At 37.3% G+C, this 26,607-nt stretch overlaps 1 protein-coding gene and 1 long non-coding RNA gene across 3 annotated transcripts in view; one reads left to right on the top strand and one right to left on the bottom strand.

Annotated features, from left to right (window-relative positions):
• Positions 1 to 16,042, top strand: part of LOC149086502 (putative methyltransferase-like protein 15 homolog) — a 100,194-nt gene extending 84,152 nt beyond the window's left edge. For both annotated transcript variants that reach the window (XM_089255953.1, XM_089255952.1), the window contains one exon: positions 15,445 to 16,042. In XM_089255953.1, the coding sequence (XP_089112079.1) occupies positions 15,445 to 15,856 (412 nt within the window). In that variant the 3' untranslated portion in view covers positions 15,857 to 16,042. The remainder of the gene's footprint in view (positions 1 to 15,444) is intronic.
• Positions 1,704 to 25,095, bottom strand: LOC149086501 (uncharacterized). Its single transcript, XR_016196115.1, has 3 exons — positions 25,026 to 25,095; positions 23,814 to 23,943; positions 1,704 to 2,079 (listed from the first exon to the last, which is right to left on the bottom strand). It is a non-coding gene; the product is annotated as an uncharacterized LOC149086501 (long non-coding RNA).
• Positions 25,096 to 26,607: the final 1,512 nt, after the last annotated feature.

Raw genomic sequence — 26,607 nt, 5'->3', positions numbered from 1 at the left:
TACAAGACCAATTGGGACAAGTCCTCACAGCTGAAGATGAACTCGAAACGTTACGACGATGGACATCCTGTTAGCAGGAGGTAATAGGCACCGAAACTGTTCCAGTATAGGAAGGAAATGTCCAAGCAATCAGACTGGCGGTTGTTTTCGTGTTCATTTGCAAAGGAAATCAATAGAGCTCCGAACCGACAGCCAAAGACTAAGAAAGCCAGAAGCCAACCGGCTAAGTCTTCGACAGCCAGGGAAAGGTCATCCTTCGCTTATACCAGTGGCAACCACCACCCCATGAACTCTTGGGTGAACAAACGTTATTTGTCATTCAAGGGTGGTATGGCCGCTTCCACAGCAGCTGCTGCTGCTTGCCTGCCGGATAGCGGCATGCGTTGGCCCAGGAGACCCAAGGTAATGCAGATGCCCTGTCACGGTTGCCGTTGTGAAACTGAGTTATGCTCTTGAAGCATCATTTAAAAAATGATGGATGTGCTTTTCGATGATGGGACGTGTAAGTTTCAGGAGAAAAGAGTGGAAAGAAGGCCTGGGAAAAACAGGAGTCACGAGAAAAAGAAAAGAGAATGATTTAAGACATTCGAAAAAGAGAGGGTAGTGTGAAAGTTTGTACCGAAGAGACATGACTGTTTCATTGGGGGATGTTGGATAACAAATGAAATAAAGTGTTGTTTTTTTCTTTTGGGAGTCTAGAGCCCAGTTATTTCGTCCCCGATTTTCAGAAGTACAGCCGAGGACCTGCGATCAATAAGAAGACGACGAGGGGAGGGGGAGAAGTTTACTCTGCCTGAAAAAGACTAATTTCTGTGGTCAAAAACACAAGAGAGGACATTGAATAAGTTGTGAAATCTGTGCAAAAAGAAAAATCACTTTGCAGTAATGTGCAATGAAAATTGTTTTCCTAAGCCGCAATCTGCTGGTAATCGTAGATGGATTGATGAAGCCTTCCACAGAAACAACCACCTTCCATACAGCAACAATGATATTGAAAGTTCATACATTGACAGTGTCTTGGAAATTAATATGGTCAGTTCCAGAAATGAATGGCCCAAGGCTATATCAGTTGAAGGAAAAGTAGTGGAATTCACAAGCTCGATACTGGGGCACAAGTTTACATCATTCCACTGAAAGTATTCAAATCTAAACGTTGAATGTAAACAGAACTTATTGCCAACTGATGTATGGCAATCACAAATTAACTCCCGAAGGAGTCATTTCATTATCTTGTAATACTGAAAAATTTTCTAAGTTGAAGCTCCCTTTTGTAATTGTAGATGTTCTGGCCAAACCTATTCTAGGTTTAGAAGCATGCAAATAATTGAATCCCTTTCCAGGCACCACTGAGCTATAAGGAAAGTGGAGTGAGTCGTCGCCTACACGACCGCACCACACCCTTTTAGAGCGAGATAGGCAAAACATTTCCTGACCATGTTAATGCAATGGGGCAATTCCAAATACGAGACCTGTAAATTCCGGGGTTTTTTTTTCACTTTTCAGCCAATAATTATGCATTCTTTATCTTAATTTTTTTTTTATAAAAATACATACTCCCGTACAAGAAAAATACTTTTTTTTCAAAAATTTAAGAGGAACTATTTTTTTATAAAAAAAACATCATACATTTCTAACATTATGTTTAGCATTTTATTGAAAGCTTTCACTTCGAAAATTTGTAGCAATGAATATTTCCACGAATTAACTGCTGAAAAAGCAACTTTCAATGCAAGAAATGAGATGAAATGAAACAGAAAAAAAAGTTATTAAAATTTTTTCAAACGTTATATATACAACAATATACACATACAAGTTTTTAAATAAACAATTTACAAACAAGTCCACAGAGCATAATTTGGGATATTAAAATCGCAATGCACAAGAGCACTTATATGTTCGCTATGAAATAATTTACAATGCAAAACCGGAACAGCATCATCTTTCAAATAGCGTTGAGGAGTTGTAGATGTCAGAGCTGTGAAATGCTCAGCACAAAGAACAGATGCTTTAGTTGGATGTCAAGACTTTCTTTTCACAGCTTCCATGAATTGTTTAAGAACTTCTGAGTTTCGAAGAGACCTTTATTTTAAAAAAAAGTGTATTCATTAACCAGGCTTCAAGAAAGCAATAGAAGCAATTAATTATTGTTCGTAATAGTACCTTAACAATGATAATTGTTTGATAATTACACTGAAGAGCCAAAAAAACTGGTACACCTGCCTAATATCGTGTAGGGCCCTCGTGAGCCCGCAGAAGTGCCGCAACACAACGTGGCATGTACTCGACTAATGTCTGAAGTAGTGTTGGAGGTAACTGACACCATGAATCCTGCAGGGCTGTCCATAAATCCGTAGGAGTAACAGGGGGTGCAGATCTCTTCTGAACAGCATGTTGCAAGGCATCCCAGATATGTTCAATAATGTTCATGTCTGGGGATTTAGGTGGCCAGCGGAAGTGTCTAAAGTCAGAAGAGTGTTCCTGGAGCCACTTTGTAGCAATTCTGGACGTGTGGGGTGTCGTATTGTCCTGCTGAAATTGTCCAAGTCCTCCGGAATGCACAATAGACATGAATGGGTGCAGGTGATCAGACAGGATGCTTTCGTACCTGTCAGAGTCGTATCTAGACATATCAGGAGTCCCATATCACGCCAACTGCACATGCCCAATACCATCACAGAGCCTCCACCAGCTTGAACAGTCCCCTGTTGACATGTAGGGTCCATGGATTCATGAGGTTGTCTTCATACCCGTACACGTCCATCAGCTCGAAGCAATTGGAACCGAGACTCGTCAGACCAGGCAACGTGTTTCCAGTTCTCAACAGTCCAATGTCTGTGTTGTCGGACCCAGGCGAGGCGTAAAGCTTTGTGTCGTGCAGTCATCAAGGGTACACGATTAGGCCTTCGGCTCCAAAAGCCCATATCAATGATGTTTCGTTGAATGGTTCAAACGCTGACACTTGTTGATGGCCCAGCATTGAAATCTGCAGCAATTTGCGGAAGGGTTGCACGTCTGTCACGTTTAATGATTCTTGTCTGTCGTCGTTGGTCCCGTTCTTGCATGATCTTTTTCCGGCCATAGCAATGTCGTAGATTTAATTTTTTACCGGATTCCCGATATTCACGGTACACTCGTGAAATGGTCGTACGTGAAAATCCAAATTTCATTGCTACCTCGGAGATGCTATGTCCCATCTCTCATGCGCCTACTATAACACCACGTTCAAACTCACTTAAATCTCGATAACCTGCCATATTGTAGCAGCAGTAACCGATCTAACAACTATGCCAGTACTTGTTGTGTTACATAGGCGTTGCCGACCGCAGTGCCGTACTCTGATTGGTTGCATATCTCTTTATTTGCATACGCATGCCTGTACCAGTTTTTTTGGCTCTTCAGTTTATAATACATTGATAATGTAATTGGATATAAACATAATTATAACACTTTGATGATTATGATACATTTATGATTTTGCATATTTTGTTTTTAATATTTAAGCAAAAACTGATTATTTAAATAATATTAATTGCATTTTACCAATCCTCATTCTCACATTATTTTCCCAAAATTATTTTTACCAGAAATAGAAAAGTTTGTCCTTTGTTCCTTTAATTTACAAGGGATTATGGAATGCAATTTTTAATGCAGCATATATTTCATCAGTTTTTCTGTCATAAAAATTCCAACCCAAATAGTAATAAGCAATTTCTACACGATTAAAAGAAAAATTTATGAGGTTTAAAATTCATGTGAAATTAATTTATTTCAAATTAATGCTCATCAAACAGAAATTGAATGTGAAATAAGAACTACATGCATTTCATTTTACAATTGTAGTATAAAAATCAATGCATCTTTTAATACAAAACCACGCGTACTTATTTATGAAACCAAAGTTTATTTCTGTCTTCCTTCAATTTTCCCCACCAGTTGGTGCAATTATAGGCAGTACACGATGTCACCATTTGTGTACGTGTAGATGGATAACTATACTAATAAAATAATATGAAAACAACTGAAAAAAACACTGAAGATGGATGTTCCCCTATTGTTTACATGCTGAAATAAGCAATGTTTTGCCTATTTCTCTCTGTCACACCCACTTTTGTATTCCTCCGTGTCGGCTCATTCACGTCTGTGTTATTGTATAGGAAGTCTTCACTCCAGTTTACTTATAGCTCAGTGCCAAGCACACATGTGCTCACTCTCCGTAATAATAACCACTGGCCTCTTTAGCCTTTACAGTGGCTATGCTCATACATGAAAGACCCAAAGGCAGTTGAATGTTCTGGTAGGGTACCCAGATGGTGTGAAAGGATATAAGTTCTAGGACCTGAAGAAAAGAAAGTTCTTTAGTAGAGACGTTATCTTTGAAGAACATATTTAATAAGTGGCACATAGCAGCTGGACTGTGAGGCCAAGAAGATACGACTGTTACACATAGGCAAAGACATTGTGCTGAATGCTGAAACACATTATGGATACTATCCCAGTATTGCGCCCCGACCGTGCACCAGGTGAGGATGGGGGTGCGGCAACGGGAGCAGTATCAGAATGGTGGCAAATTTATTTGGACAAATTTATATCAAAAATTGACAACACAACTGGCAGTGCATATGTGATATCGAGTTGTGAGTCGAAGAATAGCAAACGAAAACAGTGTCTTCCAGGCGGAGATCTATGCATTATTTAATGCCATCATACGAGCCGAAAAGATGCAGGAGCCTACAGTCATATACACAGACAGCGCATCCAGTCTCTATTCTATTATGAATTCTCGCATGTCACATTCCGATGTCTGAGCAATTCGTCTAATATTATGCAGGAATCCACAAATATGCTTGAGTTGGGTAAAAGCGCATGTTTTCATCGACGGTAATGAAAAAGTGGATAGGTTGGCCAAAGAAGCTGGAAGCCTGGCTTGTCAAATTCTGCGTGAAAACCTCCTTCATCACTGGCAAAAGGCATGGGAGGAATGCTCTCAAAAAGATGCACACAAGATACAGCAGTGAGTATTATGGCATGGAAAGGTCCATGAGTAAAAACAATTCTTCTAATGTAGCACAGGCTATTCCCCATGCACTTGGAAAGGTTTTGGCGCTCAACAAACTCAAAGTGCAAATGCGGCGCAGAAGGGTCATCGTGGCACTATGCTTCTCGATGTCCACACACGGCGGAGTTTCACTTTGGTGATATGCCGGCGGATGAACTATATGTTGGGAAGAAAAGGGTTCTTCAGAGTCCGTTCAATTATCAGCGTGTGATGAAACTGCTGCATTTCCTGGAGAGCAACTTACATTTGCTGCATGACAAAAAAGGTGGCCATCGACAAATTAAACTTTTTGATGCAGACTACACACCATCCACTCTCGTATTACGATCAACAACTGCGCATACTTGAGGTCACACAGACGTAATTAGCAGAGTTTTTGTGGCTGGAGCCGACTAAACGTTTACAGCTGTGGTAGCGCATGAATGCGATGGCCTATCAGTTGCTAGCTGTGCACGCCGTATACGTTGGGGTTTTTCAATAAGATTATCCAGTAATTGCATATATTTCTGTAGAAATGTGATCAGTATATGATTTTTATTTCTATTTACAATGATCACTGTGATACCCGATTATGCCACTGAGATTCCAGATTTTCCACTGCTAAAGTAGCAGATCTGCTCATTGTAGTTGCATCTATTTGTGGCATGAATAGAGGAATGCAGACCTTTCATCTAAACGAGGACGAACACTATGACGGCTGGATGTCCAGTCCTCTCAGCTACGTAAGCTGCGAGGCAAGAATCTGAACTGATTATGTAAACATGAGTGAAATGTTGACATACTAGGTAAGGGAAGATGCTCACGGAACCTCAAGGACGTTCCTGGTGCTGAGAGATGATTGACGGATGTTATATGCAAGATTTCTAAATTAATCATAGATTTAGGGCAATCAGGCCCAATAACAATCTCTGTTACTTTTTATTTACTAAAATTTCCAGACACATCTACCCTTCAGGAACACTTAGATATATCTCTGAGAGATGCGAAGTGAGGTGTGTCCGGTCCTTCAATGTTCAATGTCTAGCGAAAGAGAAACAAGCTATACTAGATGGAGATTCAGATCTCCTTACCACCATTACCACAAATGACTGGCTTTTGCAATTACCATGCTAGATTCAGCAACAACACCTACAGATGTCAACAACCATGTACTTTTCAAACCAACAAACAGAGAAATTAAACGTCCAGACGGCTGTCGACTATAATATATCAGCAACACTGATGGCCACGAAAACTTCTGGCCTTTATACGTTTGATAAAAGATTCCATTTGAGATTTTTGATTCAGGATCTGACCTTTCTTGCATTCTACTCACAAAACATTTCACAAAAATAGTTCGATCCTTTTGAATTCTACGCTTTTTCATTACAAGCGTACCAATACCAATCGTAGGCGCAGACTTTCTTCTCAATTTTGGACTTTTAATTGATCTCAAACACAACAAATTAATGGACAGTAACATGAAACTTTCGCAAATTAGAAAAATTGAATATAACTCAGAAAACTATTCTATTGAGGTAATTTCTAAAACTTCAGAATATCAGAAAATCTTGGCGGAATTTCCTGAACTGACAAAAGTCGCACAAAGTGAAACTGGTTCAGCATGACACTACACATTACATCAAAACCACTGACCCGCCTATACATAGCAAACCCAGGTGATTAATTTCTAAGCTCTATGGTATCGTTAAAGCGAAATTCCAATTTATGATAAATCAAGGAATATACAGGCCTTCTAAATCGCCCTGGTCATTGCCATTGCATGTCGTGCCAAAAAGGTCAGGCAGTATTTGTCCAGTGGGTGACTATTGCAAACTCAATGCCTGCATGGTCCCAGATAGGCACCCCATTTCTCAGATTCAGGACTTTTTAAATGCATTACACGGTAAAAGTTATTTTTTCAAAACTCTACATTGTGTGGCCATATTTTCACATTCTTGTTCATTCCAACTACATTCCAAAAACAGCTGTTTGCACACCTTTCGGCTTACTTAAATTTCCTTCATTGGCATACGCAAAAGGGGGGGGGGTTGGGGTTCTAACCCACTTCCCTTGAGCCAAGATTGTAGTGTTGTTTTGCAGGAAAAACCGTAACCCCCCCCCCCCAGAAGAGAAAAAATCTGAAACCCCCCCCTAGAAAATTCTGCGCATGCCTATGATTTCCTTACCTGAATTGTGGCTTGTGTAATGCAGCCCAATCGTTCCAATAATTTATGAATGAGATTCTTAGTGATCTGAAATTGTTATGTGTGTCCATTTAGATGACCCCCAAAGCAGAATGTTTTGTTCTGCAACGAGCCCTCGGCTTACTGGAAATGTTCTGCAGTAAAAATTCCCATATATATAATAGTGTTTTCTATACTTAAAGTTTTTTATGATTGTTCTGCAGCGTACGGCGCAGATCTCGGCATATTCTGCTTTGAGGCTGTAGCCATTGGATATAGCAGTCCGACGTATGCGAAATATTTATTATTATTATTTTTTGCAGTATATTCAATAACTATAGGGGAGATAGACGACTTTAGTGACGGCACGAGCTTCGCGCGGAGGATTCCTGTTATAGGTGGTGTTCGCTGAACAAGCATCTGGTCGTGATCCTGAAGCTACGACATGCATACTCATATCTTCCTTTAAATCACTAGTTTAGCTTAACCATCAGCTTCAACATCAGGGCCATCTTAATAAGTTCGGGGGGGGGGGAGAAAGGTTTACATTGATTCCCAATTCCAAACAATTTGTCAGCATACAAAATTACAGAAATTACAAAAAAATACCAAATTAATTCTAAGATAATAAATACCGAAACAAAATATGAGCACATCGAACAAAAATTACAATGAGATTTCAGAGTTAATGAAAATTTAAAATTAATGGTATAAATAATTGCAGAATTATTGAAAATCCAGAATTTAGAGAAATAAAAATTCCGAAATAGCAATAAAAAAAATAAAAAAGAATTAATGAGTAATTCAAAATCAACCAAAAAAAAAAAAAGAATGAATTAGGATAAATGAAAGTCAGTCTACCTGTTTATCACAGAGTATTACAGATGAATTTCTTCACTGAGCAGCCTCAGGAAATTAAAACTTATTCCAGAAAATATATTCCAGTGTTTCTCAACCTTCTGGAACCCAGAGACGAATAAAATATCCGAAACCAGTGGATAGACCACCAACTGGAAATATATGATCTTTTATTTTTTGAACCGTGTGAATGATATTCGTGGCTCTCTTGAGGACCACTTGTTACCTTCATACGCCAGTACAGGCCTGCAAACCGTGAGTTGAGAAACGTTGCTACATATAATAGTCTCTTATGATCTCTTGAGATAAGATAGTACAAAAAATGTCCTAAAGTTCCATGTCAAATAACCAGACACTAAACAGAATCGAAACAAAATCCCATATTATCTGAAGCATTTATTTGTATAATAACGATAAACACAGGCTCTATAGACGGCTGTCGATAGAAATAGAAATTTAATGAGAACCAAAAAACTTCTGAGTATATATACACATATATATATTTACGTATGTATACAGGTAATATAGTTAATGCTATGCAATGTTTCTCATGTGATTAAATGCCAAGATCAATGGATTATATCTATAAACAAAAATTGCATTGAAAAGTCTCATTTTTCTAGACCAACATTTTATAATTTTTCCCCTTGCTATTGCAGAACTCTCAAAATACGCTGGCTTCCAAAACCTAAGCACACAATGGCTTTTATAACATAAACGACACCATTTTAATCATGCCTTCCTGGATTGGATGGTTAATGGAAAACAAACATGTGATAGAGATAAACGGTTTTTTCTCAAAAATGTGATACTTTGGTGCATAGTCCCTTCATGTGCAGCCTTTGGCACACAGTACTGGCCCCCAAAGCAGAATGTTTAGCACTGTTCTGCGACGAGCCCTCAGCTGACTGGAAATGTTCTGCGGTGAAAATCCCCATACATGTTACATGTATGGGGCTGTAACTGTTTTTTTTTTTTGCACTTTTTTCTGAAAATTCTTCCAAATTGTTCTGCAGTAGCGGTAATTGTTCTGCGACGTACGTCACAGATTTTGGCACATTCTGCTTTGGGGTAGATGACATTTTGATCTTCAGTGAAACTGAACATAAGGTTCACTTACATAGTTTTGCAACAGCTCAATAACTATGGCCTCACAATTAATGTTTTCAAATGCGTCTTCAGTGTTGCAGAGATTTAATTTTTTCTTAGGCTATTCAATATTCAAACAAGGCACCAAACCTATACCAGAAAAAGTTGAGCTAATTCTCAATTATCCAAGACCAAAAACAATTAAATAACTGTGATGTTTCCTTGGACTAACTTTTCTGGATGACCTTGGATAACTTTTTTTGTAGATTTTTAGCACAAGCAGCATATGCACAAACTACACTGAATAATTATTTGAAAGGGTCGAAAGAACAGAGATATTGCTTGAACTGACATAGCAAATACAGAATTTCAAAATACTGTTGTCCGATTCAACTCGTTTAGTACATCCAAAACCTGATGCCAAACTCATACTTCAAGTAGATGCATCCGATTTTGTCATTAGCGCTGCGCTGTTTCAGGTGTTTGACAAAAAGCTTCAGCCGTTTTCATTCTTTGCTAGGAAATTATCTCCCTCAGAATGCAACTACAGTGCTTACGACCGCGAGTTGCTGGCTGCACATGCATCTATAACGCAGTTTTGTCATATGTGTTAGAAGTTAGACTTCTAACACATATGAATGAAGTTAGACTTGAATTTTAATATAAAATCTATGAGAATTACATCTCAAAAAAGAAAAAAATAACTTTGCCAGACTCAAACACTTTACTATTTTGTGATCTCTCCACTGGCATAGCTAAACCATATATACCAGAACAATTTCGCAAAAAAAATTTTAAGACCATTTATAATATTTCCTACACTGGAATTAAAGCTACAACAAATTTGATCTGCACTCCCTTCATTTGGTCCTCATTAAATAAAGATTGTAGTAACTGGCCCACACAATGCATATCTTGCCAAAAATCTAAAATATGTCATATGAAAACACCATTAGGTTTATTTCCTGACCAGACTGAGTGATTCACTCATATCCACCTTGATATCATTGGTCCTCGGGTGGCAATGCGTATTGTTTTACTATGAATGACAGGTTCACACATTCGCTGGAGGCAGTCCCGATTCCAGATATCAGCGCCAAGACTAGCTCACATATTCTACTCAACATGGAATCTACTCACATCTTGCTTCGGTGTGCCATCCAAGATTACAATGGATCAAGGCCCTCAATTTGAGAGCTCTGTCTTATCACAGGCAAAAGTACTAGGAATTTAACTAATACAGTTCTCACCATATTACCCACAAGCAAATGGCCTCATAGTGGAGCTACACAGACCACTCAAAGCTGCTATCAAGGCAGAGCACTGGTGCATTGCCTTGCCCACCATATTACTTGGTTTTCATAGTATCTTCAAAGAAGATCTGAAAACTAACCACCACAGAATTGATATACGGCATTAGTCTCAGACTTCCCGGAGAAATGTTTGATTCTACATCGAGGGAAACATCAAAACAGCTCATTGAGACTATCAAAGAACATTTTTTAAAACTACGACCAAGACCAACATCTTGTCATGGACATAAAATGTATTTTCGTCCACCCCCATCGTAAGGACTGTTCACATTTGGCATGGTGGAGTGCGGAAGCCACCCCAAGCTCCATATGACTGACCATTCTAGGTGATCCAACTACGGGAAAAGGCATTCAACATAAATGCTGTGGAAAAAAGCAAACAGTTTCTCTCGACAGACTGAAACCCGCCTTCCGGGCTTCAGATGTGTCCAATTCCAGTACGTCGTCAACAATAATTACTTTGCCTATGCCTCCCGCTCCTCAGACAAGAATGCAGCGGCTAACCACAACTGTGGCCAACAGTCGCCAAGTGTGAAGATGGCATGAGATGATGACTTGACTTTCCAGACTGAAGCAGACTGATGCTCAATCAACGGATTGTGATTTAAAGCTAATGTTTTATATTATAAAATAAATATAAAAGAAAATTGTTATAAGGAAAAAAAAGTAATTGTTAAATAGTAAAAAATCATTTGTTCAGTCTATGATGCATCAAGAGAGCCTAGCAGCAATATCTTTGTACTTCAGCTACATGTCTACTGATGACTTTCATTTTTTTGGGATAATACGATAGACCTCTGATCGCAGTGCTAGGTTCTATGGAAATACCTATGTTTAAACTTAAGGGGGTCATTCAAGTATTACATAAGCACTAATGGAGGGAGGATTTCACCTTTGCTTAATTTTGAATACAAGGCGGGGAGAGGGGTTGAGCTAATAGTAACATAATGTGCAAATATATGAAAGTAGTTATTTAAATAAGAATTGAAGAAAAACTTGAATTAATCATCATTCACATAGGTTAAGGACACACATTTTCTTTAATTTTGAAGAAAATCTTTAACCTCATGGAGCCAAAGACATGCAATTATAAACAATTTCTGCTGAGTCGCTCATGCTAACATCAATTTTTAATAATACCATATTAACACCATTTTCATCAAAGCATCAAAATGTTATTTGAAAAATTTAGTGCTACTTTGACCAGATCAAGTTTTTTTATATTGTCTAGATCAGGTGTATTCAATCTTAGAATGGCAAGGGCCGCATTTGACGTTTTAATGAAGCCAGCAACCTATTATGTTATATCAAATATATGTTATCAAAAAGCACATAGGCTTATTCAGAGCATGTGCGAGGAAGTCAGCATCACTATCAATAGTGATGCATGAAAATCGAAGTCGCTGTTCCTACCAAGAAAAGCAGCATGATTAAGTTATTGAACAACTTAATCCTCCCATTATTACTACAACAGAAACAAGCAGCTGCTGACTTTTAGACTTGATTTGTGTGTTATAGCAAGACCGGGGCTAGATGAGAGCTATGGAATTTACATGTCAATTTTAGAATGACGCAAATGTTTTTATGGTACTTGTGTGTGTGAAAATTACCAGTATTCGCAAAAATCTATGAACACACCATTGCTCACCACTTCGTTGAGCAATGCTTGAAACTAAGTTAAGGATATGTATTGAATATACAGTATATCGAATATATCAGTTTTAATATGAGAAAAATGTTGGCATATAATTAACTTGCTTGTATGCTCGTGCATGTATAGAGATGCTCACCTCAACAGTGCAGTGAGCCAGACTTGTCAGGTCTGTTCTCTTAGGGTGCTTCCAATCAGCGGAAACGAAAAGGGGATGCAGTACCTACCTTTGAGAACATTGGTGGATTCATGGTTTTAGGGAGGGGGTACATTAATCTTCCAGGAAAAATCTTGAATTACACTGGAACCTTGATTATTAGGGTGCAGATTAATCATGTAATGAAATTTTAATTTCACGCTAAGCTCTTCTCTATCCGTGTAGTTGATAGTGGTTTCTTTTCTCTATTGATAATTTAAGATTTTGTGAAAGTGGTAATGAAAACCAACATTTCTATTTCCATAGAACTATATATCTTCATTCTTTTACAGAATTCCCCTCCCATTCTCAGAGGTGCCATGTCAACCCATTTAAATGACAACTCCCATACGCAGTATGCACATATAAGACCTAAGGACAGGACATTTCCCTGAGGCAATCCCTATTTGAAAATGAACAGCCAATTACAGTTGATCCTGGGGAAAAGCTCCTCATGTATAAGAGCTGTTTGAAATGTGTTTCTTTTTTTTTAACAACTGAAAGACAAGGCACAAGGATTCTGCCATCAGTGAAGCCCAGTATAATAGTAATATGGCTACATAACCTTGAAAATGAGTGTAATTTTATTTAATAGATTTATTCGCATGAATAATATGATGAATAATATGACATTGGATAGCCATTTTAAACAGGTAAAATTCATGAGTACCTTCTTTTTTTTGTAATTTTATTATTTTAAAATATTTTTTCACTCCCGACAGTTTAATTGTTTTTCAGTTATCCCTTTTCCCCTTCTCCACCATTAGCTTGGATAATCAGGATTCTACTGTAATTAAAACAGCATATGAAAGCATTTTTTCTTCAATATTTTAATTTTTTACAAAATATTTCAATTTTTTTTCTCTTGAAAGACATATCCTCCCCACTCCTCTGAGAGGCCAGTCTAAGCCTCTTAGATGGAGACCAGTACCAGTTCAAAAGACATGTCTGAAATGCTTTTAAAAACCATGGTAACCATTCCAAAAGTCATTGTTCAAGCCGTTAAATCTTGCTGTTCAAGCCGTTAAAATTACTTGCTGCCTGACAGTTTTTGGCCTATTTCAGGCATTTGCCCAGCTCTGGTGAACTTTTCAAGTAACCTATCGTTCAAGTTGAGTCCTGTTTGGTATATATGCAAAGTTTGATCAAAAATTGTAGATTTGTATAGAGATCATACACGCACACAAACTCAGGCAGAAAATCAACTTTATATACAGTAAAACCTCTCTTGCGGATACGGGGGGACAAAAAAAATTTGTCAGTAAAAGAGAGGTGACTTAATCAGGGGTTTGACATGCATACTTTTATTATACAAAGGGAAATTATTATTTGACTGTAAAAGAGGGGTGACCGCATCTGGGGGTATCCGTTAAGAGGGGTTTTACTGTATATCGATTAGCTATAATACCCAGCACTGCCCTGGTTTTCTTCAATTACTGGAAGGATTGAAAAAGTGACAAACCATTGTTAAAGGCATAAACTATTATGTACATATAATGGCAGCATTGAAGAAGTAACAAACAATTGTTAAAGGCAAATGCATGTATGAAACATGGTTGCTAGGGAACCATGGTAACCGAAGTAAACTGCGAAAGTGATTGAGGCCCAGTTACCATTATTGCCCGACAGTTTTTCACCCATTTCAGGCATTTACCCTGATGATGAACTTTTAAAGTAGCTCTAGTCGGGTCCAGGTTACTTAATTTTGCTGACAAGGGGGGATCAGAGCTTTGCTTATTTTTTGCTGATGGGTGGGAGGGGGCGGAAGTGTCAAAAATGGCCGTTCTACTTATTTTAATGTCCCTAAAACTAAAGAATAAAAACAATTTATGCATTTACATGCAAGATTTTTGAACTTCTAAGAATCATCAGATCTTAGTATTTTTGTGAAGATGAAAATTGTATGAAAAAAAAAAAAATTTCTATGTTTTTCGATCTAAAATAGAAAGGTTTCCAAAAAAAAATTACTTTTTCAAACATACAATATAAAAGCCTGAGAAAACAATGTTTTATTCACAGTGTGAATGAATTTTGGCTCATAGATTACATAATTATAATACATTGATTTATATTGATATTTTAGTGAAAATTTTCACTTGAATATAATGAAAAAAAAGTTATTCATTTTTGCAAATTATGAAGGATAAATACTGAGACTTGAAAGTGCCATTCTCTGTCTTTTAACTTTTTGTTTTCTCAAAAGGTTTACAGATATGTATATAGTTTTTTTCATGGTTTAGAACAGTGGTTCTCAAAGTGTGCATCTTATCTCCTAGGGTAGTCACCAACCATTGCCAGGGGGCATTGTGGTGAGCTGTCGATATTGGTATGTACAGGATTTAGTGCATTGAAGACTATTGTGTTCTTTTTCTTTGTTAGACTATTGTGGAAAGCCGCGTATAAATGTTGACCAGACTAAGGGAGTCACGGGTGACAAAAGTTTGAGAACCACTGGTTTAGAAGAATGGGGAAAATAGAAAAAATCATTTAAATTCAAGACCATGAGCTTCTGTGGCCTGCATGATTTGGAATGGAATGACCGTGTTATACTGATCGACGTTCAAAAATCTGGCAAGCTCCAGACCTGAGGAATGCCATAGTTTGGATAATTATATATGCTGTATGCATTTAACAAAAAATGACTACCTGTATGGCTGGGCTGACAAGTTGAATAAAAATTAGGCGCTAGACATATTAGGAAACAGTTTTTCTCCAAGAAAAACAGTCCTAAATATGTTGAGAGATACATCCTTATATAGAATCACAACATTTGTGTCATTCTTAGACATAGAAAATTTTATGCACAAATAACAATTTTATACTTGTTTTGGAAACCTGGTGTTTGGGATTCTCAATCACTGCTGTATGATCCTTTAAAGAAAGAAAATTAAGATTGAAAGAGAGCAAATGCAATCATCAGCAAAATTTTTGTTCCTACTGCATAAAAATAATTCTACAGTGCGCCGATGCAGTAAATTTGAAAACTTGCTCCAAAATCGATACCAGAAATCCTTCAGTAAAGGAACCCGATTATTGAAGGTTGGTTTTTTAATGTCAACTTGTATTAAAATTTTCATGCACACTCACATAATATATTAATTTTTTCTTTTTTGCAGCGAACATAGGACGGACAAGCTGAAGAGAATTACTCATGTAGCTACCCAAATATTTCAAGCCATCAGAATATTTGTGAATAATGAACTCAATGAATTAAATTATGCTATTCAAGTAGCTTATGCATACCTGAAGCCTGGTGGAAAACTGGTTGCATTGACATTTCATTCTCTTGAAGACAGAATTATAAAAAGACACATGTTTGGAATAGATATGAATGCTCCAATCAGTCGAACAATATCTCAAAAGTATAAAAATGCTGGTTCATGGCATTCCTTGAATGATATGAACAGCGTTTTCACTAAAAAGTGGACCATCAGTGATAAAAATGTGATTACTCCTTCACAAGAAGAATTGTTCACTAATCCAAGGAGTCGTTCTGCTAAGCTGAGAGTGGGAATGAAGAAAAACTGATTTTTTCATAAAACAATTGCTTTAGAATTTTTTGTGTTTTTGAATGACAATTGTGTTCTTGACAACAATGATTTCTTGCAGTAAATCTATTGAATTTGACAGCAGGCAAATTGGAAATGTGTTAATTTTCACAAATTGCATTACCAATGTGATCCAATAAAGCTAAGCTGTGTTTCTTTCACATTATTAGCGGAATCAACCATGTGGGGTATAAAGCAGAGCGCTGATGCAACTTCAACACACGTATATAAATTAATTCAGTTAGTGCTCCCACATATATCTTCGAATTGCAGTGAGTGAACAAATAATACATAACTGATTCAATAGTGGAATTCATTCCAATATTGAAAGGAATCATAATATTGTGGGTCTACTAGAACCTGTGACACAATCTTATTTTTTTTGTATGCAATTATTCTGATTCAATTGACTTAGAACACGTATTATCTTTCGAAACAGGGGTACCACACTTGATTTCGAGTGCCACAGAACTGTTTGTTTTTGATCATGATAGTTTAGTGCTTTCTTCACTAGAGCATTAAACAAAGCATATTACAAATCAGTAGTGGCTAACCTGCAGCATGCCATGGTGTTATGAGTGGCACATGAAGGCCTTCTTCAAAAATTAACCCTAGATAACTAAACTTAAATCAGTGTTACTCAGTAACTAATCTATTACATAGGTAGTCTATTAAACAAATGTTTAGTTATATAGGGTTTAAAAACATTAATTTTTTACTTACTTCCAGTCTAGTTCAAATGTGAATAGGTGCAAATGCCTGAGATAAAAAAAAAAAGTTTCTGTTGCCTTGCATTAATATTGCTTTAGCTGGATGGTGCTATGCATAAAGGCTTTTTTTTTTTTTTCAGACAGATGCAGCTATGTATGCAAAAAGCTGAGAAAAATTATAAGTTTGTTTCTCCTTAAAACATGTCTTGCTCATGTACTGTGATACCTTGGAAGATTATTCATTCTGAAATCACATTCGTTAGCCAAAACATGATTTCCCATAGGTTTCCATGGAAAATCGTTTAAAACACAAAGAATTACTATGGAAAAAGGCCAAAACTGATGAAAATTGGATGAATGAAAATTTACAGGAAGATGGGGTACCGAAGATTATTCTATTTTATACTATGTAACATAACTAACACCAGCTTTAGTCTACAAATACCATATACGAGGATGATGTCACTCTCTGCTATCCATACGAAGGTTAACAGCTGGCTCATGCGAAGATACATTTAGAAAAAAGAGAAAATTTAATTAATTTCTATAGATTCTTTTACTTGTTATTTAATGCCCTTTTCAGCTATGGCTAATATTTAATTTTGGCTTTATTTTTTTTAAATTCAAAAACGAAACTAAAAAAAAAGTTACCACTTTTTTGAGGTTTGGAAAAATGATTTATTGAATATTCTTCTCTCAGTTCATAGAGCCGCAGCAAATCTTATGTTTCTTTGACACTTGACTAAATTCTTTGACGTTTTTCCTGAGCCATATTTACGACAGCATCAAATGTAAGCACGACATGCTAAGGTACCAATGTAAACAAACCACGAGATAGTTTAGGTAAATGGTATTTTTTCTCAATCAAAATGAAAAACAAGTACAAATCACAAATTGCTAATCGTTCCTGTATCCATCCATCGTTCGAGTACTGCTAATCGAAAATAAATTTTTGTAACTCAAATTTTGGGAGACATTTCTGCTAATGAAAGCCAAGAGATGAGGTGTTGAAATATTGATATGATTCCAGACCTGCCAACTCTTCGGATTTAGGCGAGAACTCCGGATTTTTCATTTTCCTCCTGCTCTCCGGATTTTAGCAGAAAATGAGATTTTATGCGAGCTTTCACGTTGTCATGACGTCGATGATTAATAATCGTTGTTGTATTCCATTAACAGCCGTGCGGTAAACACAAGTTTTTTCATCAGCAGCTTTGTATTTTGAAGTTTTTTAAATTGTTTCCTCCGATTAAATATGTCGTCAGAAAGAAAATACAAAACTTCTAAGCTATAGAAAGCTAAATATAAAGCGTTTAAGAGTTCATATACCCAAGATTATCAATTACTGATAGCATCCACAAAAGGAAACGCTCATGTTTCATGAACAGTGTGTAGATGTGATTTCTCTATTCTGCAATGGAAAGGCTGACATTGAATTATATTCTGCTCAGGGGCAATGCAGAACCTGCCTTGGACGGGGGAATGGAACTTTTTCTTAATTGATTGAAAAAAAAAAAAGTTTTTTTTTTTTTGACCGAGTGCCTGGGGGCTCATGAAGCCACAATGCTGACGTCACAGTACTCGGTGATGGCAGCGTATCGGCGGCACCTAGAGATAGAAGGCCTGCGCACTGATTCCATAAACGTCATTCAGACTACCTAGCAAGTTTGCCACATTTTGAAAAACAGCATCCTATTTCGTTTCTTCATGATTAGCTCAAAAATACCGCATAGTGATTGGGTATAGGGCGTAGAAATCGCCAATTCTGAGCCCGATCATTTCTTTTTCGTACAATGATGAGAGCAGGGAATTTTTTCCCCTGAATATTCTGAGGGAAAATGGACTACTTACTGATGTCGCAAGCAGCGTGCGGAGGCCTTCTATCTTTAGGAGGTGCTGAGCGTATTCGCTGTTAAACATGAGCTATTCTAAACCACATTATTTCTTTCTGTTTATTATATTCTGTTTCTAATATTGGTACGTGGATGCCTGTTAGATATTCTCGTCTTAGGGTATGGACATAGCCCACATGTTTCCGAATCTGGAAATCTACGTCGTCTCTGATTAGTTAAAAACGTGGATTTCAACTTTTTTAGTTTTCAGGTTTTGAACAAGAAAAATTTCTTGGCATTTCCAATGGTGGCGATCGGACCAATCGGAATGGGGAACGCGCCATTCATTTGCATAGCGTGTCATCGCTTTGTGCGAACCAGCTGTGAGAAGCAGAAAATTCCCCAAAAAGAAAATCTTTTTCCGGCTACAGATTTCATACATGTCGAACTAGTACTTGAACTAAAGATTATGCACGATATAGAAGATATTGATTTATTGATATTTGCCAATTTTCTTTTGAAAACTCAAATTTGGTACTGTGGTGAATTTGAAAATATTGAGAGAATCGTTTAACATCAGTTGTTGGTTCGGAGAAAAGGTGACAATATTCACCACATATATATAATTTTTTAGTTGAAGAGAACTCAATCAAAAAAATTTTTTTTTTGTGGTTATAAAATAATTATGCTAGGCCTATGCAGTCAAATAACGTTATAGCGAAAATCTCGTTTTAATGAACACTTTTCTAATCGCCAGATAAGTTAACATAGTAACAATCAAAAAACCTGGAATTACTTTATAATGAAATTTCGTTATAATGAAGTGATTTCTCTGGTTTCTTGGAGTTCGGTATAACGGCATTCGACTATTTGGTTTTTTTCAAAGGCGGTAAATACCATACCAACATTACAGTTGACATGCATCCATTTTGTGATCTAAAGGGATTCTGAATCCCCCAAATCCATCCAACAGATTGATTATTAACTATAAATATCAACTAGCTATAATACCCAGCGCTGCCGGGTTTTCTTCAATTACGGGGAGGATTGAAAAAGTGACACACCATTATAAAGGAATATAATAAACTATTATATTTATATTGGCAGGATTAAAGAAGTGACAAATCATTGTGAAGAAATAGAGGCCTACATGTCTGAAATGCTTTTAAAAACCAAAGTAAACATTCCAAAAGTCATTGTTCAAGCCGTTAAATCATTGCTGCCCGACAGTTTTTGGCCTATTTCAGGCATTTGCCCAGCTCTGGTGAACTTTTCAAGTAACCTATCGTTCAAGTTGAGTCCTGTTTGGTATATATGCAAAGTTTGATCAAAAATTGTAGATTTGTATAGAGATCATACGCGCACACAAACTCAGGCAGAAAATCAACTTTATATACAGTAAAACCTCTCTTGCGGATACGGGGGGACAAAAAAAATTTGTCAGTAAAAGAGAGGTGACTTAATCAGGGGTTTGACATGCATACTTTTATTATACAAAGGGAAATTATTATTTGACTGTAAAAGAGGGGTGACCGCATCTGGGGGTATCCGTTAAGAGGGGTTTTACTGTATATCGATTAGCTATAATACCCAGCACTGCCCTGGTTTTCTTCAATTACTGGAAGGATTGAAAAAGTGACAAACCATTGTTAAAGGCATAAACTATTATGTACATATAATGGCAGCATTGAAGAAGTAACAAACAATTGTTAAAGGCAAATGCATGTATGAAACATGGTTGCTAGGGAACCATGGTAACCGAAGTAAACTGCGAAAGTGATTGAGGCCCAGTTACCATTGTTGTCCGGTAGTTTTTCACCCATTTCAGGCATTTACCCTGATGATGAACTTTTAAAGTAGTTCTAGTCGGGTCCTATTAGCGGGGCCGTCTTAAGAGCATCATGGGCCCACGGGCCGAGTGGTTTTTCTGAGGACCTACTAGGTAAATTACAGAAAATTTCAACCAAATCTAATTTTTGTGAGGCTCCTCTTCTCTCGAGGCCCATGCGTTTAGACGGCACTGCGAGGTGTATGTGTAAAATTTGGCGACGATCGATCTAAAATTGTAGATTTGTATGGAGAACACATACACACACACAAAAAAAATCAATTTTATATATATAGATTAACAAATAAAAGTTATTACATTAACTTTATTATTTATTTAACTTAGGGCCCTTTCACGCGGATGCGGGTCCGGAAGAAGTTTTAACAATTGGAATATACTGCGCCTTTCAGACGAGCCGAAAAATCTCCGCACCTAGGAAATGTTCATGCGGGTCCGGACGTCGTCCGCATGTGTCAAAACCTAAGTGCGGGCTCCGCATCCGCACATAGAAGTTTTGACAATAGGTTTATTCGGAGCTATTCACACGATGCGGATGCGGAGCGAATTCGTCCGCATCTTTGGCTACTTTTTAACGGAATTTTTTTAATTATTTGCCATAAATACCCTTAAAAACACCATATGAGGGTCCCTGTTCATCAAATATGATGTACCGACATATGTCTATCCCTTTGTTTCCTTCTGAGATTGAGATATAGCAACTTTAACTGCCTTTTGTCCATATTTCACAATTTTATACAATAAAACCTGCCAACAACGGCCACTGACGGGACCAAAATTATAAGCCATTACGAATATTTAATTGACTACATACTTTAATAACTTTTAAATTTAATTTAAAAATTTTAATTTTTTTCTTTTTAAATTTTTAAAATTATTTAGAAATAGAAATATCTGAAATATTATTTTAAATATTTGTTATTTTTTTAAATTTTTAATCTGTTAATTTTTTTAAACTTTAAAAAAAATACTTTTATTAAACAACGTTATCCACGTACGGTTTGTTCACTCAGGGCCGTTTGAAGACCCTAGCACTTGAATATTTTTGGTGGTTCCCCGATACCTACAAGTATATTTTACTCAATATTTAGTCTGTAAACTTAAAAAAATGAAATTTTATATTTCAGAAGTGACTAATCTAAGGATGGGATTTCACTCTAAAAGGTTTATGAAAGTTATTTTATAAAACTTGAAAAAAGCAACTAATAAATTGCAAGTGCAACCGATAAATTTATTAGTTGCTTTTTTAAAAGAATTATTATAAAATTTTTACAGTGTAATCCGTACTTGAGGCCGGGATTATACTATAAATTTTTGTAAAAGATCTTTTATAAAAGTTGAAAAATTCAACCAATAGGCGCATCGGTTGCATTCAAGCAAATGCAACCGGTGATCCTAATGGTTGAATTTTTCACGTTTTATCAAAGAGCTTTTACAAAACTTTTATAGTGTAATCCCGGCCTAAGACAGAATTGTGATGTGAATATTTCTAAGCACAGACATTTTCAAAGTCCCAACCCCTCCCTTTGTTTATACTTGCAAATTCTTTGATATTTGCTGAATTTTTTTTTTTTTTTTTTTTTTGGAACATCGAATGTTTTGGATGTTTTTGGATTGGATTTTTCGAACATTGGATGTGTTTTTGGAATTTTCTTTCATATTTTTCCGAAAAGACAGATTTTTTTTCAAAATTTTTTGAAAATATTTTAAGGTATTTTCTCCCATCGACTACTTGTGAGGATCGGAATGGAGGCATCTTTAGGCTCAATGATAAAAACCACCAAAGAATGCCTCTAGGCACTGAATCAGGGGTGAAGGAGAAAAATAATTACAAAAATTTCGAAAAAACAGTTTTTATGCACGAATTTCGAACTAAAGATGCGGGCGATTCGTCCGCATCTTCAGTGCTCGTTTGAAAGGGTATGCCAAGTTCAAGTCTAACTTTTTGGTAAATATTTATATGGTCCCCACATCCTGAAGCAGGGGCCCTCTTAAACTGGAATCTTTGGTGGGCCCCCATAGTGAATTTATAGCATGGAAACAAGAAACAATGTTAATTATCTTGGGCCCCAGGGCTGGATCACTGTCAGCCCTACGCTTGTGTGTGTGGGAGGGGGGGGGCAGGATTATTGGTGTTGCTCTGTACTGTACAGAGTACAGTGTGTTTTTCTTCATGTGGAAAATATACTGTATATGATTTCAAAAAAAAAAACAACAACCAGGGACCATTGACAACAGGTATCCCTCATTGTATGCTTATCAGCAGCTCTTTTCACTGAGTAAAAAAGACCGACAAATTCAATTATTGTTAATTGCATGTGCTCAGGGAAAACAGCCTGCAAAACCATTTGGAGTGTCTGGTGCCCGCGGGCTTCACACTGGACACCGCTGTTTTTCTTTTCCTACAATTTCAACAACAGGACGCAAATCCCTGGGGGGAAGGATGAATACAAGAAATATCGGGAAGTAGATGACAATGGCCTTCGTTTAAGGATGCCTTTTTAGCCAAATACTGTTTTGTCATCCCCAGGGCTAATGACCTAGTGCTAGACATTTTTAGATATGCAAGGTTTTCATCAATTGATAGGTTACCGGGGAGGAGGGGGACAATGGTAGCTGTTGGTAGTGCGTAAAAGAGGCGAAAAAATCACTCAAATTAATAGCGATTTAAAATTTCTTTTTTTTTTTCACGCAAACATAGAAAAGCACTTTTAGTGTACTATATGAGCTGTTTTTAAATGATGTGGTAGAGCCCGGAAATTCAGGCACTAAATATTGTCGAAATAGGCAGGCAAAAAGGCACAAAATGCCTAAAATAGGCAGTAAAAAAAAGCATTTATAATTTTTGGAAGGAAGAAAATTAATTAAAAACAAAGATATTAAGGGTCCAAAAACTAGCTGAAAAATTGGTTGCACTTAATACATCCATTGTTTTAATTATAGGTAATAATGCAGTTATTACAAACTAAGTTAAATTGATTTCAAGCCCAAAAAAAATGTTAGTAGATCCTCAGGATTAGGGTAATTCCTGGACCCCCCTACGTTACCAGACGTGGAGCCGGTAGAGAAAATCTGTGGGGCTCCTTCGAGTTACGAATAATTCTCATTTATTTGCTGTATTATTTGGAATAATCATTATCATTTTTATAGTTGAAACATTGCTATCTCATTTTTTTTTTTACAAAAATAGAGAAAAAGTTTTTTTAAATATTACCCCACATGTGAGGGTAAATACAGGCATGGGCGTACGCAGTATTTTCCCGGGGGGGGGGGGTTGTTCAGATTTTTTTTCCTTCTGGGGGGGGGGTTTAGTTTTTCCTGCAAAATAACACTATAATCTTGGCTCGAGGGAAAGGGATGAGAATCCCAAAACCCCCTTTGCGTACGCCAATGAATGCAGGGCCCCTTCAAGCGCGGGGGCCCTGTGTGGTCGTATCTGCCAAACGCCCCTGGTCAATTTAATCGAATATTAAATGCTGTATGTATGCTTAATAAATAGCCATGGTTGTTTGCAGTGCATTTATGATACAAAAAATAAAATCAAAACACCATGGGCCCTGTCTGCTCCTACTCCGCCTTGTGTGAGCCATGACGTCAATTCATGACCTCTTGGAACAGCCATCAGCCAGCTATGCACATACAACGCAGTCCAATGCATGGCCGAGACATTCTGTAAAGCCTGCGGGAGAGAAACAAAAACTTCTAGTTTTCCTCTGCTTTTCTAGCACGGGCTGCGTTCATCTGAAACAAAATCATTCACATCCAACACCATCTGGCCAAAGCAAAGTTAATGCATGGCAACACCAGTCTCTCAGATCATTTATTTGCGTGAAATAGGCTGGAAGTGGGGGCGGGACTTTCTGATAATAATTTATACTGAAAGTTGGAAAGTTTTAAAAATAACGAGAATTTTTTGAAGTTTTTAATGCCCAAAATACCCAAGTTTTACAGATTATGGCCTCTGAAATTCGCTAATAAACTAGAAACTATGTTGAAATAGGCATTTATGGCACGAAAATTTCAAGAAAGGCATTTTTACCAAAAAAATTGAAAATAGACAAAAAAGGGCATTTTGCCTGATCTTCCGGGCTCTAAATTATTGGTATTGCTGAGCAATACCATAGAAATGATTGGTATTGCTTTGGCAACACGAGCAAATATGTTCCGGCGTCCCTGGTCGTACCTCTGCTTCATCTCATAAATAAACTGTTGGCTTTCCCCGTACGCTTGGTAGCCAGTTCCCATTAATACATTTAAGCCAGTAATCTTGTATACGAACGCAAAGGTTTCAGTTATAACAAAAAAAGTTTATTAATGAGATGAAGGAAAGGTACGACTGACTCGAGCCGATACAAAAGAACATCTGCCACAAAAGGCGGGAAAAATAACATAGATAATAATTGTGTAAGCGGTGCCATCTAGTGGCGATAGAGAAAAAGAATATAATATGAAATACTACAGCTACACACAAACAAATCTTAACCTCCCCCCCCCCCCCCCAATTGCGTTGTGTAACTTCCTACACAACTTGAGGTCTCCTTCTCTAGTGAAGAGTAACCTACGAGTTCTGTATAACCCAGGGTTAAACAATTTCTAAACTAATTAGAATTTATTGAGAGACTTGAAAATAAATACTTATACTCCCATTTCATGATGATTCATTACAGATTACACAGGTACATGCACATTAATAATTAACTTTTACAGAGATGTGGGGGACCTACTATATTATAAACATGACAAGATTCGAGAATGACTTACCCCGTTAAGGCTTCTAGTCCACCAATCTTTCGACTTCATCCTTCTGTCCTAATATTCTGACTCCCTATCCCTCTTAACTAACTCAAAAACAACTCCCCTCTCTCTGTTAAAATCTCTTTATATTTTGAACGATAATTTCAACTCCGCCTTTTTGCGCTATTTCAAGACTTTCCATTCGCTCATCTAATAATTCCTCTTTTCCCGTCTGAACCACTTTTTAGTATTAAACATAATTTCATTGGCTCATCTCCTTCTCTGGGAAAATCTCACATTCCCATAATCTTTGACCCTACCATTTAATTTAGATCCGTTCCACGTCCATAGAAACCGTCTAGACGCACATTCCTTCGTAAATCAATGCATTTGACCAGCGACAAAGATTAGCCTTATCTTATTTTTCATAAGATTTCCAGTGCCGCGGTCTTCAGCTTGACACGAATATTATTTTACCCACCTAACGTTCTCAACTAGGGTCCCGTTTTATTACATTTTCTCATTATCTCCGACTACATACAACTGCATTCCAAAATATAGCTTTTCCCATAAATTCAACAGTCTGTCTCCTAGGATTAAACTTTCCCATCACATGCGATTCAATATTACCCAAAATTTTGCCTCCTGACCTACATTCTTATACTATCGTAGGTTTCTTTTACCTTCACTGCAGCCTTTTACTTTTCTTTATTTTCTGCTCATTTTCCCATGCTATCACTACTACTATTATATAATATCTATAAACTATTTCAATTTTCCCTAACTTACATCAATTAACTCATCTCGTTAAGATTAACTATCTTTAATTAACTCATCAAGTTAACAAAACGTTTTTTTATTATAATAGAAACCTTTGCGTTCTCCATATATAACGGTGCGTTCGTCGTTCGTACACATTTTTTGGCGCCCGAACAGGGACTCACTGCATAAAGTAGTCCTGATATCATGTCAATTAAGGACATCGTCGCTCATCGAGGCAGAGCTAAGGCCTCGATCACAAGAATTCAACATTTCTTCGAAAGCGCAACCGAGTTCGACCACGAAAACATCAAGACCAGATTGGAAAGGCTCGAGAATGTCTTCGATGAATTCGTTCGCCATGACGAATGCTTGGACGAGGAATTATCGGAAATTGCTCAGGTGGAAGAACAGTATCTTTCATCGAAATTGAAATGAGCTCAGGCTGCCGTGACAAAGGAGCCTTCGACGACGGTTGAGCTTTCCGACGCAAACACCCGTACTGAAAGAATTCTGCTACAGCTGGCGGAACAACAACGAGTGCTTTCGCAGCTGATGACGCGTTCACCGTCCTCTACTACTACTGAGGTAAGAGACAGTTATTTGCCTCGCATAAACATTCCGTCATTCGCGGGGTCGTAGATAAACTGGAACAGTTTCAAGGACCTTTACGAATCGATGATTCACAAAAACGAGCATTTGACGAACGTCCAGAAATTCAGCTACTTGAAGGGCCTCTTCTTAGAGGGTGATGCAGCGGCACTGATCAAACACATACCAGTGTCAGAAGCCACATACATAGAGGCTTGGGAGAAATTATTGCTTCGTTTTGATTGGAAGACGGTCATAA

The sequence above is a fragment of the Pholcus phalangioides genome, unplaced genomic scaffold, assembly GCF_987345545.1.
Source record: "Pholcus phalangioides strain wild (caught in Gottingen) unplaced genomic scaffold, Ppha-v1.0 ptg000004l_1, whole genome shotgun sequence".
Classification (NCBI taxonomy): domain Eukaryota; kingdom Metazoa; phylum Arthropoda; class Arachnida; order Araneae; family Pholcidae; genus Pholcus; species Pholcus phalangioides.
This window is presented reverse-complemented; position numbering and strand designations above follow the sequence as displayed.